General features: G+C 36.7%; 2 protein-coding genes across 5 annotated transcripts in view; both read right to left on the bottom strand.

Moving 5' to 3' along the window:
• The window catches only part of LOC131980230 (complement factor H-like), a 22,111-nt gene extending 12,127 nt beyond the window's left edge, over window positions 1-9,984 (bottom strand). The window contains exons 1-9 of the mRNA XM_059344442.1: window positions 9,903-9,984; window positions 8,767-8,955; window positions 5,996-6,154; window positions 5,697-5,861; window positions 4,907-5,089; window positions 3,264-3,452; window positions 2,209-2,397; window positions 1,594-1,659; window positions 1,367-1,420 (exon numbers count right to left, since the gene is read on the bottom strand). Coding sequence (XP_059200425.1) covers window positions 1,367-1,420; window positions 1,594-1,659; window positions 2,209-2,397; window positions 3,264-3,452; window positions 4,907-5,089; window positions 5,697-5,861; window positions 5,996-6,154; window positions 8,767-8,955; window positions 9,903-9,969 — 1,261 coding nt within the window. The 5' untranslated portion in view covers window positions 9,970-9,984. The remainder of the gene's footprint in view (window positions 1-1,366; window positions 1,421-1,593; window positions 1,660-2,208; window positions 2,398-3,263; window positions 3,453-4,906; window positions 5,090-5,696; window positions 5,862-5,995; window positions 6,155-8,766; window positions 8,956-9,902) is intronic.
• The window catches only part of LOC131980193 (complement factor H-like), a 24,280-nt gene that overhangs the window by 2,509 nt on the left and 3,063 nt on the right, over window positions 1-18,708 (bottom strand). Inside the window, exons 4-10 of one of the 4 annotated variants that reach the window (XM_059344402.1) lie at window positions 18,539-18,708; window positions 16,716-16,791; window positions 16,489-16,542; window positions 14,336-14,497; window positions 14,034-14,201; window positions 13,099-13,112; window positions 12,717-12,942 (exon numbers count right to left, since the gene is read on the bottom strand). The exon at window positions 18,539-18,708 is cut by the window's right edge and continues 15 nt beyond it. In XM_059344402.1, the coding sequence (XP_059200385.1) occupies window positions 13,099-13,112; window positions 14,034-14,201; window positions 14,336-14,497; window positions 16,489-16,542; window positions 16,716-16,791; window positions 18,539-18,708 (644 nt within the window). In that variant the 3' untranslated portion in view covers window positions 12,717-12,942. Of the gene's footprint in view, window positions 1-12,716; window positions 12,943-13,098; window positions 13,113-14,033; window positions 14,202-14,335; window positions 14,498-16,488; window positions 16,543-16,715; window positions 16,792-18,537 lie in introns of those variants that run through there. The other 3 variants (XM_059344404.1, XM_059344405.1, XM_059344403.1) reach the window with 3 other exon arrangements.

The following is an 18,708-nucleotide window of genomic DNA, read 5'->3' as shown; positions in this document are numbered from 1 at the left end:
AACATAAAATAAATTAAAACTCAGACTCAGACTGACTCAAGGAAAGTCCATACAACAAGTAAATAAAATAATCGTTGCATGGAAGACATAATTTGTTACCAAATAAAGAGATTAAGAATAATAATAGCAAACATAAATACATACAAGAAAAAGAAGAAGCACCGGTATATATTTATCCACAAATAACTAAAAATAAATTAATAAATTAATTAATTAGACATTTTTTGAAAAAACAAAACAACAACAACTAACGTCTCTCCACTATATAACCACCTTCAGGGCCCTTTTAGAAAGCGTAAGTATTTTTAGTATCTACCCAGTTGTTTACATGACATTTTTTTCAAATGCTGCGACTCTTCACATCTCAACAGCCCATTCTCTCAGAGAGGACACACCCTCCGTCTTCCATCTGCTGACAAGTATTTGTCTGCCTATCATAATACTAGTTTGGACAAAGCTTATAATATGTTTATGTTTATGTTCATCCTGTCCTGTCAACACTGAATGATCACTCAAAACAAATAATCTTGGACTAAATGGAATCTGCATCTCTGTAATCTCACATAGATTATCAGAAATACTGGTTGGAATTTTTTTTTTTTAAATCAATTATTTATTATTTTTTATTATACTTTTATTTATTAAGAATAAATTAAACTTATTTATTTATTTAACCCTTCTGTAGTCCTGCCGTCGACTATGCAGGTGGTCTTCAGGGGTTAAAAAGGACCCCATGACATTAGACAAGCTTTAGGACATGTAGAAAAAAGTTATTAACAACTTTTTTTTCACCTTTTAAAGCAACGCATGACCAACAAATTGAAAAATAATTTTCATATTATTCCTATTATTATTGGTCAATTTTAGTCAAATATACAAAATTAGGCCTCATTTCAAGAGAAAACAGTAATAAAACCTGAATATTTTTATTTCAATAGCTATAGTGAAATAATAATTTCTTGATGGGAACAATTTGTTGATCATGAGTTGCCTTAAAAAGTGAAAAAAAGTTGTTAATAATTTTTTTCTACATGTCCTAAAACCAGTCTAATGTCATGGGGTCCTGGGGACCACAAGTGCTATAAAAATGTATAAAACACGTGTAAATGTGTGAAGAAAGTTGATATTTATTTTATCTATAAAGGATGAAGAGGGCCACATATGCTGAAAATTTCAAACAATTATATGAAAGCTAACCTATATTAATGGTATGATGAAAATGATTTGGGGTCAAAAAGGACCTCGGGAGGGTTAATAGGAATATTTTATTTATTTAATATTTCATTAAATGGCATTCCATATATAAATTAACAAACCAATTCTGATAAATGTGATGTTAAAAGAGAGATGAGTCTGAATGATTTACTTGGTACTCTTGAAGATCCGTCTCTGTCGTTCATCCCAGAGTTGGCAGATGATCCTGTGAGAAACATCGCAGGTAAAAGGAGAAAACACAGAAGAGACAATAGGCAGAATCACTTTGGTGATATTTCTGATTCAGAGTCACATCGAAACAATATTCCCATTATGCTTTTTGAAAATCAAAAGGTGGAAATTGAGTAATTATAACTTTCATACAGATCAACAACCTACCTCCTCTTGCAGGATTCCTGTCATCTGACGTGGCGGGTTCCACAGCTTTTTCCACCTCTGCAGCACCTGGTTTAATAGTATTAACTGTATCAACAGTATGTTTTTTGATTTAAAAAAACCCTGCAAGTTCTCTCATGTATTGGCAGTGGGAAAAAAATCTTAATTTGAGACAAGCTTTCACTAAACATTGGTCTTTCTTACTAAAGTGTTGTACAAGTATATTGTACATATTTAGTGACTTGGTTCCCTGTCTTGAGAGTGAACATGAATGTTGCATCGTAAGTGCAAGAGTCGTAGGCTAATTTCTCAAAGATATCAACCTTCAGGGCTGAAGTAGGGCAGACTTGTTGTTCTGCAGTAATGGTACACTCAAACATCAGTTTTATGTTTTACCTTAAACCTCAGCTTTTTACACTGATTTCATTCTACTTTTTGGGAATATCTTATTGCCCAGCTGCTTCTTTCACCTGCCAGCATAGACCTGCCAGAACATACACACTATCCCAACCTCACCGCTGTAACCAGTCATCACCAGTCATCACAGCAGTGATAAACACACAATCCCACAAAAAAAGTATATTCATCACTTCATGTCTAAGCACACTGTCCACTTACGGCATGTTGGGCCATTGGTCCAGTGTCCAGCTATGCAAGTGATGGTTTTCGTCTCATCTCTCTCTACAGTATATCCATCTTCACATTCATACTGCACTTTTGTACCTGCAGCAAAAAACTCCTGGTGTTCCTGATTAATGATGACTGCATGTGGGATTTCAGGGGGCTCACTGCATGCAGTGATACTCTCTGTGGGGGGAAAAAGGCCAGTAAGTATCACACTGAGATGTTGTTTTTATGTGTGAACAGAGCCTCTGGTTGGGGGTGAGCAAGTCCATCATGTTCCATATTTATATTTGTATCTGTTCAACCAACTAAATTATCTCTCTGTATCCGTACTTTGAACGGGTGGGACTAGCCTGGAAGTGGGTGCGGTTTAAACAGGAAATTGATCTTTGCCCTTGTAATTAATATGTGTTGATCAGAAGTTTCTATATTTATTTATTTTTTATTAAAAAACTATTTATAGAAGAATTTAGCTTAAGCTTTAAGCTTATGCTTTAGCTTTAGATTAATGTTTTTCATCACAAGAGAAAGAGAACTATTTTCAAAAGCCAGCTACCCAGTGAGGATATCAAGGTGGTGAGTTGCCACGTTCAAGTGTTGCATACTGGACATTTTGGACATTGGAAACAGGCTACAACTGCATTGAGGAAAAACATAGATCCTCTGACTGAAAACATCAATGGTAAGTCACATCCTTTGTTTGTTTTAAGTTTGCCATACATTTTTGTATCCTTATCTTCTCACTGGCAGGACAAATGAGCAGTGGAATGGGCAGAAATAACTGATATGCAAACTGTCCACTGTGAACTGTGGGAATATAAATGAGGCTTGTGCACATGCTCTCAGTTCCACAATGATTAAGATGTGTTAAAAACAATCAGGCCAATGAGTGGCTTTTTAAATCAGACGAAAATAATTCTCTCATTAAAAGGTGGTCAAAGATCGTTACGACAAGAAGAGACACACTAGTACCAGTTGTCGAGTACTTGCTAATAATAAATGCAAAAAGTATATTCATCACTTCATGTCTAAGCACATTGTCCACTTACGGCATGTTGGGCCTCTGGTCCAGTTTCCAGCTATGCAAGTGATGTTTTTCGTCCTGTCTCTATGTACAGTATATCCATCTTCACATTCATACTGCACTTTTGTACCTGCAGCAAAAAACTCCTGGTGTTCCACATTAATGATGACTGCATGTGGGATTTTAGGGGGCTCACTGCATTCATTGATACTCTCTGTGGGGGAAAAAGAGTTATGTGGCTAAATTTGCTTGATTGGGGAACAAGCAAGAATTCATTCAGCGTTAGTTTTACAGCTTGCTGGTATAAACCATAGGACTGACATAAGCCGTGTTTCCTTTAGGGGGAAAAGTGGCCGCTGGGAAAGTCTCAGGCCACGCCCTCTCAAATGTCTGCTCACTCTAAGTGTCTCCATTACAAAAAGGCCCCAGAGGGATTCATCAGACTCCGGAGGTGACGTATGGTTTTCGAGGCCGCCGTCGCTAACTGTGCACAACCTCCACCGCTGATCATAAACAAAGCAGCATGGCTAATTATGCACAGCCTCTCCGCTGATCATAAACATTGTGATCGTGAATTAACCAGCATCGCTAACTGTGTACAGAGTGTCCGGTGCTTGTTGTAAACAAACAGAGATCGCTAAGTGAACTCCTCCTGCAGCAGCAGCACATACACACTGTACTGCTACAGAGCTAACTGTTAGCCTATTAGCAATTTGCAGACTGGACGCTAAGGTGTTAACATCCCCTCTGGCTCTGTGACTGCAGCTGGGAGAGACTGCTGCAGGAGGACGTTTCTCTTCTTAACGAGCCGCCGGCCCCCGGGTGTTAAGAAGAGTAAGAACGAGTCTCCAAAAGTCTCCAATAACACCAGAAAAAGTTGCTGGATTTGTCGCCAGTTGCTCTTTTGAAAAATAGTCGCGAGGGTGGTCTGAAAAATAAATAAATAAATATAGTGGCAAATTCGCTAAGTTGGCAACACTGCTTCGCCGGCTTTTACAAATGGCGCGTGTTGTTGTTGCGTCGAGTACTATGTCACATCCTGCTTAGCGTTCTATCCAATCTGCAACCAGGCTTTTCTCAGGGGAGAAAAACAACCCTGCTTTTCGACAGGGCCAAAAAAAGTCCGGACAAAAGACCGCTCCGGACGGCTCATATTCAAATTAGGGGCGTTTTGGCGAGTGAGACCCGCATCAATCTGGGTATTGGACTATAGTGGAAACACCCCTTTACTCTCACATAGCAGCATTAAAGATTCCTTCATACCTTTGGCTGTGATATCCTCTTTGGGTTTATATCTTATCCATATAATGTGTCCTTATATCAACCACTTTTCACCCACATTTTTTTTTAAATGCTGTCATTTGCACAAACATCTTCAAGAATTTATTGTATTAAAAAAAAAAAAAAGACTTGCTGTTAAAGGGAAGGCTCCTCAGCCTTGATTGTGGATAATGGATTAAAGTTAAATCAAATGAGGCACCCAAAGTTAAAACAATTCATCCTGGTAAAGACAAATGTCCAAAATGTTCTAAATTTAATGGCAACCTATCTGATAGGATATTTAAGTTTGGACCAACAGAAGGACATTCATGGCCATTCATAGAGTGACGGTACAACCATGGGTTTAAAATAATAATAAGAACAGTAGAGGTATTTAGGAACACTTACCTAGACATTGTGGTTCATGAGACCATTTACCATTTTGACATGTGCTTGTTGCCCACCAACCCTTCACTGGCAGTTTCCATCCATCGTAGCAGGTATAGGTCAACTTTGCTCCATGAGAATAGTTCTGTTGTTTCGGTACAAAGAAACCACCAACCAGTCTGGGAGCACTACAGGACGGTGAACCTTAATACCAAGAAAGTACTGGATAATTAGTCCATCCAAGCTTTGAAAACATCGCGTCAGAGTTGAAATCATTAACCCCTCCAACCTTCCAGTAATCTTGTTCATCAGGAATAGACTTTAAAAATACTTGTATTTTTTTTTAACCACTGTGGTTATAAATTAGATGCACAGTTCGCATTTCAGTGTACTGCTTTAAATGACATTCCCTTGTTTACAAAGTGTTACAATAGCCGAAAATGTCAAAAAGGGAGAATTAAGTGTAACAAACAGAGTTATGAGCACTATACTATATAAGAATGCTGCCATCCTTATCTGAGAGGTCATTTGGCATGTAGGTGATCAGTTATTGTTACTGTGCCATTGGTCAACACTAACCCTGAGGGTGCTGACCCCTGGTCCACCATTAGGCTTTAGCAACTCAGTTAACTACTGAACTTTCAGGTCCCTTATGGTGAATGTATTTATCTTTCTGGTTTTTCTTTTGCTTGAACCATCACATTTAAATTGATTTAGAACTAAATAATTTAAGACCCTGGAGAGTTTATACTCATATATACTAAAAGTATTGTGGAAAATTAAAATACAAAGACCTTACTTACATACTTACACGTGGTATAATGAATTTGTCCATTAAGACACTCAACACGGCTGAAGATGTAACTCTGAACACACTGAATATCCATCCAATGTCCTTCTTTTATACGTACAACTGCAGATAGAGATAGCTGTCTCCCATATAGAGCAGGATCCACTTCACAGAATGTCTTTCGCTCTGCACAAAATCAACAGAAAGAAAGAAGTTTGTTTAATTATTTGGGTAATGCCTTTCGCAGACCTCTGGAAGGAAAGTATTGGTATTAATTCGTTTACACCTTGACAAAGCAAAACAAACTGTGTCCAGTATACCTTTACAGGTGGGAAGCTGTGTCCATTCACTTCTGTTACAGGTCACAATCTCTGGACCAACTTGTGTGTAATAGACACTACATCTGTATCTCACAAACGTTGGCTTCTCTTCCATAACAACAGCGTCTGGAACAACTGGGACTACTCCACATGGGGTGACTGAAATTAAAAAAAGAGGTTATTAGAGCCACGGGGCAATCGCGCCTAGCACTGCAGTAGGGACCAGTGTTATACTGTGTATTTTTTCTTCTTCCTCTTCCGGACACAATTTCATCCCGCTACTCAAATCCCGCAGCACAAATTAACGTGCGGTATGATCAGGATCGGTGTGCTATTACTTTTCACTATGGAATACAAGTTTTTCGTGACTTTCGTCAAGAAAAATTTGTATTCCATAGTGAAAAGTAATAGCACACCGATCCTGTGCAAAATTTTGCATTGAAGTGAATGGGACAGCCAAAAAAAATTGAGCGAAAAAGAACAATAATTGGAGATTTTCAAATGTCTACTTCTCTGGCATAATTTCACCTAGAGACTCCATTTAAACTTTAAACAGTAGACACAAGTCTTGTGTATTGGTGTGTTAATCAACATTTTGATAGGTCATATAGTTTTTTGTCAATCCCTGTTCAATGACCATGATCATTTTTGGAGAAATTCTGAGATTATAATGGGTGTGTATTGCACGGAATGTTTGTGTCACAGTGTGTGACATCATCGCTCAGAGTGCAGAGGGAGAGAAAAAATTGTCAAAAAATAAATTTGAAAACTGCGCTCCAGGTCGGAAATTCCATTCTACGGAAATAATTTATACATAGAAACTTAGGAAAATTTGTCTTATCACTCACAATCCTCTGGTAAAGATGTCAGTGTTATATTTTGGGCGTAGGACGCACAGATGCGCCACCAACACGCACCAACAACCCCATTGACTCCCATATTAAAAATGCAGGAAGATTTCTTTAGAAAAGCATATTTAACAGTTTTTCACAGAAAACAGATCGCTCTTACAAAGCTATTTCATTTTTCTTCACAAAAAACATATGTAGCTGTTCAGGAGGAACTCAGGACGCTCAAAGTGAAGTCGGATCAATGATAGGTATTATGGTTTTGCCAAAAATGCTTTCTGTTCGAGGCCAGAAATTCCAGTCTGTCCACCTCTGGCTGCTGTCACTGTGCCGGAACATTCAGGTGGCAGTTAATTCTGTTGATTGCTCTGCTCTGATTGGTCGACTCCAAAGCCTTTCATCCTTTGAAGTATCTCTCACAGAAAGAGAGAACCAGACACACACACACACACACACACACACACACAGGTAACTTTATGTGATTTTAGTTACACACACACATGCGCGCGTAAGCGTGCACACTCCTCCAGATACACATGTTTCACACACACACACACACACACACACACACACACACACACACACACACACTCTCATACACACACACACATACACACACACACACATACGCATACGCGTGCACACACACACACACACACACACACACACACACACACACACATACACACACACACACACACTTTTTGAGGTCAAAGGGCATAGGTTGCTGTATAAATAAATACTTGAAAAGGAATGCTTGTTGTAGGTGTGCTCCTTGTATATAATATAGTATCATAACATTACTAGTATTAATTGTTTGAAATCTCTGAAGAATCTCATCATAGTGTACACACACCCGTGGCCCTTTCAGAATTTCCCCAGAGGAAATTTTCTAGTTTAATATTGTCATAGTGTCAATAAAGTGTTAACACAACATTCTGCATCCAGTCTGTCTTAAGCCTGATTTCCACCGGGCGCGTTACTGCAGCGTAACGTCAGCGTCGCGTATGACGTTGCAAATAGGTAACACTCTAATCAATGAGAGCATTTCCACCGGGCGCGTAGCGTAACGTTACTGCAGCGTCGCGTCAGCGTCTCTACGCGAGCATTAGGTAGGACTTCTATTTCTCCGGGAGACGCTGCCAACTCGCGTGAATCTCAACAGAGCAGATCGCACCAGACAGGAAGTCCGACTCAGATTCAGCGTAAAACACTTCCGCCCCTTTCAAAATAAAACACAATACGCAGTTCATGCAGCCTAAAACTACTTCACATCAACGTTATGTTATGACCGGGGCACCAGATCGGCAATCAATCAATCAAAGGGTCTCAGAGGATCGGCGACACGGAAGACAAGAGACTGATTGTTGAAGTGGAACATCATACAATCATTTATGACATAACATATTGTTTTTATAAGGATAGATGGTCAGATCAACATATCTTTCACCTCAGAAAAGCAAAGTAAGTTGGTTTTTGTTGTTGTTGTTTACTTTATACACACAGTTTATCCATAGACTGTATAAATAGAGTTTAAAGTTTATCACGGGAGCTTGCGGTCTCCCGTATACGGCCGGCTCGCTAAACTGACGTGCTGCTGCAGTAACGCGTCCGGTGTGAATTGACAAGACGCAGCAAAAACGCTGTGGAGACGTGCTGCTGCAGTAACGCGTCCGGTGGAAATCCCCAGTTAGTGTTTACCTTAAACCTCAGCTTTTTACATTGATTTCATTCTACTTTTTGGGAATATCTTATTCCCCAGCTGCTTCTTTCACCTGCCAGCATAGACCTGCCAGAACATACACACTATCCCAACCTCACCGCTGTAACCAGTCATCACCAGTCATCACAGCAGTGATAAACACACAATCCCACAAAAACAGTATTTTCATCACTTCATGTCTAAGCACACTGTCCACTTACGGCATGTTGGGCCTTTGGTCCAGTGTCCAGCTATGCAAGTGATGGTTTTCGTCTCATCTCTCTCTACAGTATATCCATCTTCACATTCATACTGCACTTTTGTACCTGCATCAAAAAACCTCTGCTGTTCCTGATTAATGATGACTGCATGTGGGATTTCAGGGGGCTCACTGCATCCAATGATACTCTCTGTGGGGGAAAAAGGCACGGACTTAATTTGCTTGATGGGGAAACGAGCAAGAATTCATTCAGCATTAGTTTTACAGACTGACTTACTCTCACAAAGCAGCATTAAAGATTCCTTCATACGTTTGGCTGTAATATCCTTGTCTTTGGGTTTATATCTTATCCATATAATGTGTCCAACCTTATACCAACCACTTTTTGCCCATCTTCTTTTTCTAAAATGCCGTCATTTGCACAAATCTTCAAGAATTTATTTTACAAAAAAAAAAAAAAACTTGCCACTAAGGGGAAGGCTCCACAGCCTTGATTGTGGATAATGGATTACCTACTGAAAACCAAAGTTAAAACAATTCATCCTGGTAAAGACAAATGTCCAAAATGTTCTAAATTTAATAGGATAGGATATTTAAGTTTGGACCAACAGAAAAACATTCATGGCCATTCATAGAGCGACGGTACAACCATGGGTTTAAAATAATAGTAAGAACAGTAGAGGTATTTAGGAACACTTACCTAGACATTGTGGTTCATGAGACCATTTACCATTTTCACATATGCTTGTTGCCCACCAACCCTTCACTGTCTTTGTCACTGGCTTCTCACTAAAAAGGTCAAATCTGGGAAAAGTTTCTGACCCAAGCTAACCCCAAAACCACTCATTACAGTTTCTTTTAGACAACCAGTGGCTTGAAATGCAGCTATTTTGGGGGTAACTGTTTGTATCAGTTAGTGAAGGAATGAAAAGTGAAAAACCACAGGAAATAAAAGTCTGCTGGAAAAAAAAGAAACCTTTTTTTTTTTTTAAATCATAATTTTATTTAATTGGAATAAATTAACTATATTTCTTTATTTAATATTTCATTAAGTGGCATTCCATATATATATATAAATAAACAAACCAATTCTGATAAATGTGATGTTAAAAGGAGAGATGAGTCTGAATGATTTACTTGGTACTCTTGAAGATCTGTCTCTGTCCTTCATCTCAGAGGTGGCAGACGATCCTGTGAGAAACATCGCAGGTAAAAGGAGAAAACACAGAAGAGACAATAGGCAGAATCACTTTGGTGTTATTTCTGATTCAGAGTCACATCTGAAAAATATTCCCATTATGCTTTTTGAAAATTAAAGTGTCAAGTCAAGTTTAAAGTTATTAAAACTAAGCATATTGAACATATTTAGTGAGATTTTTTTTACCTGTTTTTGAAAAAAGCAAAGAGCAGGTGTAGGTCAACTTTGCTCCGTGACTCTATTGTATTTGCTTTTAACGATTTATTTTTATTTTTATGTGAAAGTATTCAATATTCTCACCATGTAGGATTCCAGGAAACAAAATCAGAAGGAAGACTCCAAGATACTTGATGGACATTTTGAGAGCAACTGATTCATCAGACAGCAAAGTACAGTTAAAAGCGCGATCCAGATCAGAGTTAGTTAATTATTGTTGAGAGCATTTCCCGAAAAATGTGGTTGAGTAAACACTCAGGCAATATGTTGTTGCTAAGTCAGAAGAAAAATGATCCAATAGGCTTCATGCACACGTACACCTATGATGTCCAGTAATTTTTAAAAAAATGTCATATGTCGTATGTCGATATTTGTCAAAAATGGTCATATTTTAAAATGCCTAAAAATTCTAAAAATAACTATCATACTCTGTTGATACATATTAGTTGTACATTTTTCCATAAATGACAGAAAAACACCATATTATGGGATGTCCAATAATTGGAAAAAAAGTCATACTATAGTATGTTGATTTTGGTCAAAAATGTACAAATTTAAAGATGCCTAAAAATGCTGAACACCATATTATGGTATGATGACTTCTGGTAAAAATGGTCAAATTATAAAATGCCTAAAAATGCTAAAAAAAATACTTGATTACAGTCTGTTGATACATATTAGTTGTCATTTTTTTCCCATACATGACAGAAAAACACCATATTATGGAATGTCCAAAGATCTGACCAAAAATAAAAGTCTTACTATAATATGTCGATTTTTGTCAAAAATGTTGACAAACAATGTTGAAAATCACTTTATTATAGTCTGTTCATACATATTAGAGCATATGTTGTCCAGAAATGTCAGAGAAACACCATATTATTGGATGTCTCAAAATGTAAAAAAAAAAAAAAAAAAAGAAGTCATAAATATGGGATCATATTATGGGATGTCCAAAAAATGTGTGAAAAAAATAAAGTCATATAGTATGTCGATTTTTGTTAAAAATGGTCAAATTTAAAAATGGCTCAAAATGTTAAAAATGACTTTATTATAGTCTGTTGATAAATATTAATTTCATAGTTTGTCCATAAAAGACAAAAAAAACACAGCATATTATGGGACGTTCAATAATTGATAAACAAGTCATACATATTTAGATTTTTGTCAAAAAATTGTCAGATTTTAAAATGCCTAATAATGCTGAAAATGACATTATGATACTCTGTTGATACATATTAGTTTTATAGTTTGTCCATGAATGACAGAAAAACACCATATTATGGGCTGTCCAAAAATTGGACAAAAAGTCATACTATAGTATGTTGATTTTTGTAAAAAATAAAAAGAGCTCAAATTTTTAAATGGCTCAAAATGCTAAAAATGACTTTATTATAGTGTGTTGATACATATTAGAGCATACTTTGTCTATAAATTACAGAAAAACACCATATTATGGGATCCAAAAATTGGACAAATAAACAAGTCATACTGATGCTAATGCTTGATTTGAGGGGCTCACATGATCTACGATGGCCCTGCAGTTTGTCTGCAGTGATATCAGAATTAACAATATCTTTATCTCCTGGAGTGCTGCCATGTTTGTTATTTACATGCTGCAAATCTGTCGTTCTTTACGGGCTTCTTGACTTCTCTGGTGCACCCTTGTCAAAATGTTCTGGGTAAAACTTGCACCTTAGTGTTCTTGGTCCATGCATGTGAGTCGTAGACTATTTTGGCTCACAGGGCGCACTGAGTGTAAGGCACATACCGAACCAAACGTCCTGCACTCACAGTTACGGTTCTGGACAAATAGATGCAGTTATGCACCAAATTGTTATATATATTGTTACCATATGATACCATATTGTGTTTGTCATTCTACTTTATATCACTGTACTATAATATGTTACAGGCTATCTACACTAAAGTCTACAATTTGTTATTTTGCTGCAGTATATTATGATATGTTGTATTTTTCTATACTACATTAATATATTCTACTCTACATTTCTACACTTTACCTCATACTATATCTCGTCTCCTTCACTTTATCATAAGGTACCATATTATAGTACATAATGTTAATATGTTACTATGTTAATATGTTGACTCTTACATTATTTTATTCTAATACTACAGATAAACACAAAGAACCATTACTTCAGATGATAATCAGTTCATATGCACACTGTTTACATAGACCTGCTGCACTGTCACTTTAACCCCTTTAAATCATGCCATTTTGTCTCAGAATACTTTATTTTCATCGTTTCTATTTTTATTTTGGTTTATATTATATATATTTTTTGCTAACTTTCTATTCTTATCTGTATTTATTTATGTTGTGCTGCTGCAACAACCAAATATCCCTGCCTGGGATCGATAAAGGTGTAAATTCATTTAAGGAACAAGATAATTATTTATATTAATTGTATTCAACATTTGCTCATTGATAAATGCTGACTTAGTATATTTGTCGTTCTACACGATATGGAGAGAAATGAAGACAAAGGTCTTGGTTTAGATTTTTACAGTGAACATTTTATTTGACTACAATAGATCATCAACTTTATTTTATTCAAAAAAGAGTTCCAAACAAGAAACAAGCTGACTGTTAAAAAACAATCAGCTCCAACATTGTGTGTTTTTATTTTCTATTAAAATGAATCAACACAAATAAATGGTGTGATTGTTTTTCAAAAGCTTCCAGCTTTAGTTGTCTGTTGAACATGGTTTCTTCTGCTGGGCTTCATGAAATCCCTGGTTACAACACAGACAATCAGCTACATTTTTAACTATTAAATAATTAATGTAAAACTCACAACATACAGTTGGAGTAAATAGTTATTCATCACTAAACACACATAACATTTCAATAATATATATTTGAAAAATAAATCAATGGATAGCACTTACCTACTGACGATAACCTGAAAATAATCAAATAAAAAGAGAAGAGCAGTGAATATTTCAGTAGGTGTGTTTATTCAAACAAACTTTATTTATTTGAGTTTTATTCATTAATTCTGCATGTCTGCACCTCCTGAGGAAAATCTGTGTTATTATAAAAGAATAAGACTGGTGTTATTCTCTAATTTACACTACTTTTAATAAATTTCAGGACAATTCCATTTTCATTGGAGCTTTGAAGTTCATTATGTGTTCTGGATGAAGAGGTTTAGTCATTTCACCTGTGTGCATAGAAATATGATTGGGTAAAAGAACCAGATGTTTTTTCTACATACCATACTTTAAATATATTTTATACCATTATATGACTTTTTGACAGACCATACTATGATTTTTTTTGTTATTTATTGACTGTTGAGGGACGTGTGAGTCCCACTGGCCGAGCTACATCAAAATTTTAATCTCCTACAGATCTGATTGTCTATTCCGCCTATTTATTCCATCCATATAGGCCGCTGATTCCCAACCTGGGGGTCCCAACCCCAACTAGGGGTCGCCAAAGCTTCACAGAGGGTCAAGAGAGCTTCTTCATTTTAAGGGGAGTAAAGCTGCATTTTTACCAAGAAAGTACTGGATAATTAGTCCGTCTGCAACTTCTGAAGGAACTAAAAAGCTATGAAAACATCATATCAGAGTTGAAAGCGTTAACCCCATCCTAACCCTGAGGGTGCTGACCCCTGGTCCACCATCAGGCTTTAGCAACTCAGCTAACTGCTAAACTTTCAGGTCCCTTATGAATGTATTTATCTTTGTGGTTTTATTTTCTTGAGCTATCACATTTAAATTGATTTAGAACTAAATAATTTAAGACCCTGGAGAGTGAATTTATACTAAAAGTATTGTGTAAAATTAAAATACAAAGACCTTACTTAAATACTTACACTGGGTATAACGAATTTGTTCATTATGACACTCAAAACGGCTGAAGGTACCAGACCAATAACACGGAATATCCATCTGTTGTCCTTCTGTTATACGTACAACTTCAGATATAGCTAGAGCTATTCCCTGATATCGAGCAGGATCCACTTCACAAAATCTCTCTCTCACTGCACAAAATCAACAGAAAGAAACAAGTTTGTTTAATTATTTGGGTAATATCTTTGGCAGACTTCTGGAAATGAAATATTGGTATTAACTTGTTTACACCATGACAAAGCAAAACAAACTGTGTCCAGTATACCTTGACAGGTGGGAAGCTGTGTCCATCTTCCATTACTGTTACAGTACACAAGCTCTGGACCAACTTGTGTGTAAAAGACACTACATCTGTATCTCACAAACGTTCGCTTCTCTTCAATAACAACAGCGTCTGGAACAACTGGAACATCTCCACATGTGGTGACTGAAATGAAAAAAAAAACAGCAGTTTATTTAATATTGTCATATTGCCAAAAAAGTGGTGACACAACTTTCTGCATCCAGTCTGTTCTATGGTTGACCTAAAACCTCAGCTTTTTACACTGATTTCATCCTACTTTTTGGAATATCTTATTCCCAGCTGCTTCTTTCACCTGCCAGCGATGAGCTTCACAGGGAGAGTCAAACACAGAGAACATAGACACTATCCATACCTCATACCGCTCTAACCAGTCATCATCAATCATTAGACCAGTGATAAACACACACACAATCCCTCACTGGCTTCCCACCAACAAGGTCAAATCTGGGAAAAGGTTCTGACCCAAGCTACCCCCAAACCTCTCTTTACGGTTTCTTTTAGACGACCAGTGGCGAGAGTGAAAAACCACAGGAAATTAAAAGACTGCTGGAATTTTTTTTTTTTGTGATTAACATTTTTTATTTTCCATTTTCATTGTACAACAATAAAATAAAAAAATAACAAATAAAAATACGACCCCCCACCCCCCAACAACAACAACAACAACCAAACACCATCACCATCAGTGCTAATCCCTTTCTGGTTACAAGCATCTCTTACCGTGCTCCTTCATGTTCATCTATTACACACATACAGAACATAAAATAAATTAAAGCTCAGACTCAGACTGACTCAAGGAAAGTCCATACAACAAGTAAATAAAATAATCGTTGCATGGAACACATAATTTGTTAACAAATTAAGAGATTAAGAATAATAATAGCAAACATAAATACATACAAGAAAAAGAAGAAGCACCGGTATATATTTATCCACAAATAACAAAAAAATTAAAAATAAAAAAAATAATTAATTAATTAATTAGAAAAAAATTTGAAAAAACAAACAACAACAACTAACGTCTCTCCACTATATAACCCCTTCAGGGCCCTTTTAGAAAGCGTAAGTATTTTTAGTATCTACCCAGTTGTTTACATGACATTTTTTCAAATGCTGCGACTCTTCACATCTCAACAGCCCATTCTCTCAGAGAGGGCACACCCTCCGTCTTCCATCCGCTGACAAGTATTTGTCTGCCTATCATAATACTAGTTTGGACAAAGCTTATAATATGTTTATCCTGTCCTGTCAAAACTGAATGATCACTCAAAACAAATAATCTTGGACTAAATGGAATCTGCATCTCTGTAATCTCACATAGATTATCAGAAATACTGGTTGGAATTTTTTTTTTTTAAATCAATTATTTATTTATTTTTTATTATACTTTTATTTATTAAGAATAAATTAAACTTATTTATTTATTTAACCCTTCTGTAGTCCTGCTGTCGACTATGCACAGGTGGTCTTCAGGGGTTAAAAAGGACCCCATGACATTAGACAAGCTTTAGGACATGTAGAAAAAAGTTATTAACAACTTTTTTTTTCACCTTTTAAAGCAACTCATGACCAACAAATTGAAAAATAATTTTATACCTATTATTATTGGTCAATTTTAGTCAAATATACAAAATTAGGCCTCATTTCAAGAGAAAAAAATCTAATAAAACCTGAATATTTTTATTTCAATAGTTATAGTGAAATAATAATTTCTTGATGGGAATGCATACAGTAGGTTATGTCAAGTTTTGGTCAAACTTTTGTTTTGACTAAAATATCAATTTGTTGATCATGAGCTGCCTTAAAAAGTGGAAAGGACCACAAGTGCTATAAAAATGTATAAAACACGTGAAAATGTGTGAAGAAAGTTGATGTTTATTTTGTCTATAAAGGATGAAGAGGGCCACACATTCTGACAATTTCAAACAATTATATGAAAGCTAACCTATATTAATGGTATGATGAAAATGATTTGGGGTCAAAAAGGACCTCAGGAGGGTTAATAGGAATATTTTATTTATTTAATATTTCATTAAATGGCATTCCATATATAAATTAACAAACCAATTCTGATAAATGTGATGTTAAAAGAGAGATGAGTCTGAATGATTTACTTGGTGCATTTAAAGATCCGTCTCTGTCGTTCATCCCAGAGTTGGCAGATGATCCTGTGAGAAACATCGCAGGTAAAAGGAGAAAACACAGAAGAGACAATAGGCAGTATCACTTTGGTGTTATTTCTGATTCAGAGTCACATCAAAACAATATTCCCATTATGCTTTTTGAAAATTGAAAGGTGGAAATTGAGTAATTATAACTTTCATACAGATCAATAACCTACCTCCTCTTGCAGGATTCCTGTCATCTGACGTGGCGGGTTCCACAGCTTTTTCCACCTCTGCAGCACCTGGTTTAATAGTATTAACTGTATCAACAGTATGTTTTTTGATTTAAAAAAACCTGCAAGTTCTCTCATGTATTGGCAGTGGGAAAAAATCTTAATTTGAGATGAGCTTTAACTAAACATTGGTCTTTCTTACTAATTTCAAGTGTTGTACAAGTATATTGGACATATTTAGTGACTTGGTTCCCTGTCTTGAGAGTGAACATGAATGTTGCATCGTAAGTGCAAGAGTCGTAGGCTAATTTCTCAAAGATATCAACCTTCAGGGCTGAAGTAGGGCAGACTTGTTGTTCTGCAGTAATGGTACACTTCAGGAGCATGCAACTTTGCTGTTGGATGTACTTTTGCTACTTCAGTAAAAGCAAAACAAGTAAAATTAAAATTTTAGCAAATATGCTGGGATTATTTCGATGCTCATCTAAACAAAGGATATAATAGTACATTTTTAACATTAAGAAATGGAAAAGTTGCACAAGTGTATTGAACATATTTAGTGTGATGTCTTTAAAGAGAGCGACCATGATGTTGCATCATAATTCGGGAGTGGATTATCCCAGCCTATGAATGAGATTTTTTTTATCCACACATTAAGAGTAGAGCTGTAGTCTATTTTCTCAAACAGCAGCGCCCAGAGCAAAATAACTGAGCTAGCGTAAAAGAGGGTTAAAAACTGCAGTTCCTCAGATGGCCAGTGGAGGCTGGCTCCAAAAACCCCCATGAGAAAATGCCAAACTTTACTGAAAAAAAACCCATGATAACAGCCTTATGCAAAATACATTTTCACTCTCTCTGGCCAGGGACGGACTGGGACTAAAAACAGGCGCTGGACTTTTTAAAAAATTTAGGCCCACAACCCATACGCAATAACGTGTTTAGATAACCACTTGCCAGCGTGGCAAGGTACTATACCACAAGCCTACTAGATGAGAGAGCGAGAGAGAGAGAGAGAGAGAGAGAGAGCACGCAAGAGCGCGAGAAAGAGTGAGCGACAGATAGAGAGAGAGAGCTATAGTGAACGAGAGAGCGAGAGAGAGCAAGAGGGAGAGAGAGAGAAAGAGCGTGGCAAGGTACTATACCAGAAACCTACTAGATGAGAGAGCGAAAGAGATTGAGAGAGAGAGAGAGATAGAGAGTGAGAGTGAGAGAGACAGCACAAGAAGGAGAGCGACAGAGAACAAGAGAGAGTGAGAGAGAGTGAGAGAGAGCAAGAGAGAGCGACAGATAGAGAGAGTGAGTGAGAAAGAGCGAGAGAGAGAGAGATGGAGAGAGTGAGAGAGAGAGAGAGAAAGATAGTGAGAGAGCGAGTGACAGATGTTGTGGCGTTATTTTATTATTTTCCATCTTGCGTTATTGGTTTGTTGTTTGTGGTGTTTCATGCATTAACATTGTCAGGTTGGACTGCACTAAATCGCACAAATCATCATCATCATGGTGAAAAAACGTTCATAGCAAAAGAAATGATTATATTGTCCCCTCTGTTGATTTTTTACATTGATTTTGCTAATCTGATTTTTTTTCTGATTAATACCACAAAAGCCACACACAGGGTCTGTGAGATGGCCATTCTGGACTTTAACAGAATTTCCTATTGGTTCTGATCACTTTGTTACACTTTTGCTTTGCATTTTTGGTTCTGGATGGTTGAAAAAGACAAACTGCAGTAGGACAACCGCTGTCCAGGAGGGTTTAGCAAGTTGTCTCTTTTGCATTTAATAAAAATATTTTTTTTACTTCATATCTCAACATTTTGTCCACTTACTGCACGTTGGGAGTGTAGTCCAGTTTCCATTTATGCAAGTGATGATTCTTTGTGAGACCTCTACAGTAAATCCATCTTCACATTCATACTCCAGTTTTGAATTTGCAGCAAACACCTCCTGGTATCCTTGCGTAATGATTACAGCATGTGGGATTTTAGGAGGTGCATCAC

Source organism: Centropristis striata, chromosome 11 (assembly GCF_030273125.1).
Source record: "Centropristis striata isolate RG_2023a ecotype Rhode Island chromosome 11, C.striata_1.0, whole genome shotgun sequence".
NCBI lineage: Eukaryota > Metazoa > Chordata > Actinopteri > Perciformes > Serranidae > Centropristis > Centropristis striata.
The sequence above is the reverse complement of the archived record's forward strand: the minus strand, read 5'-3'. Positions and strand labels throughout refer to the sequence as shown.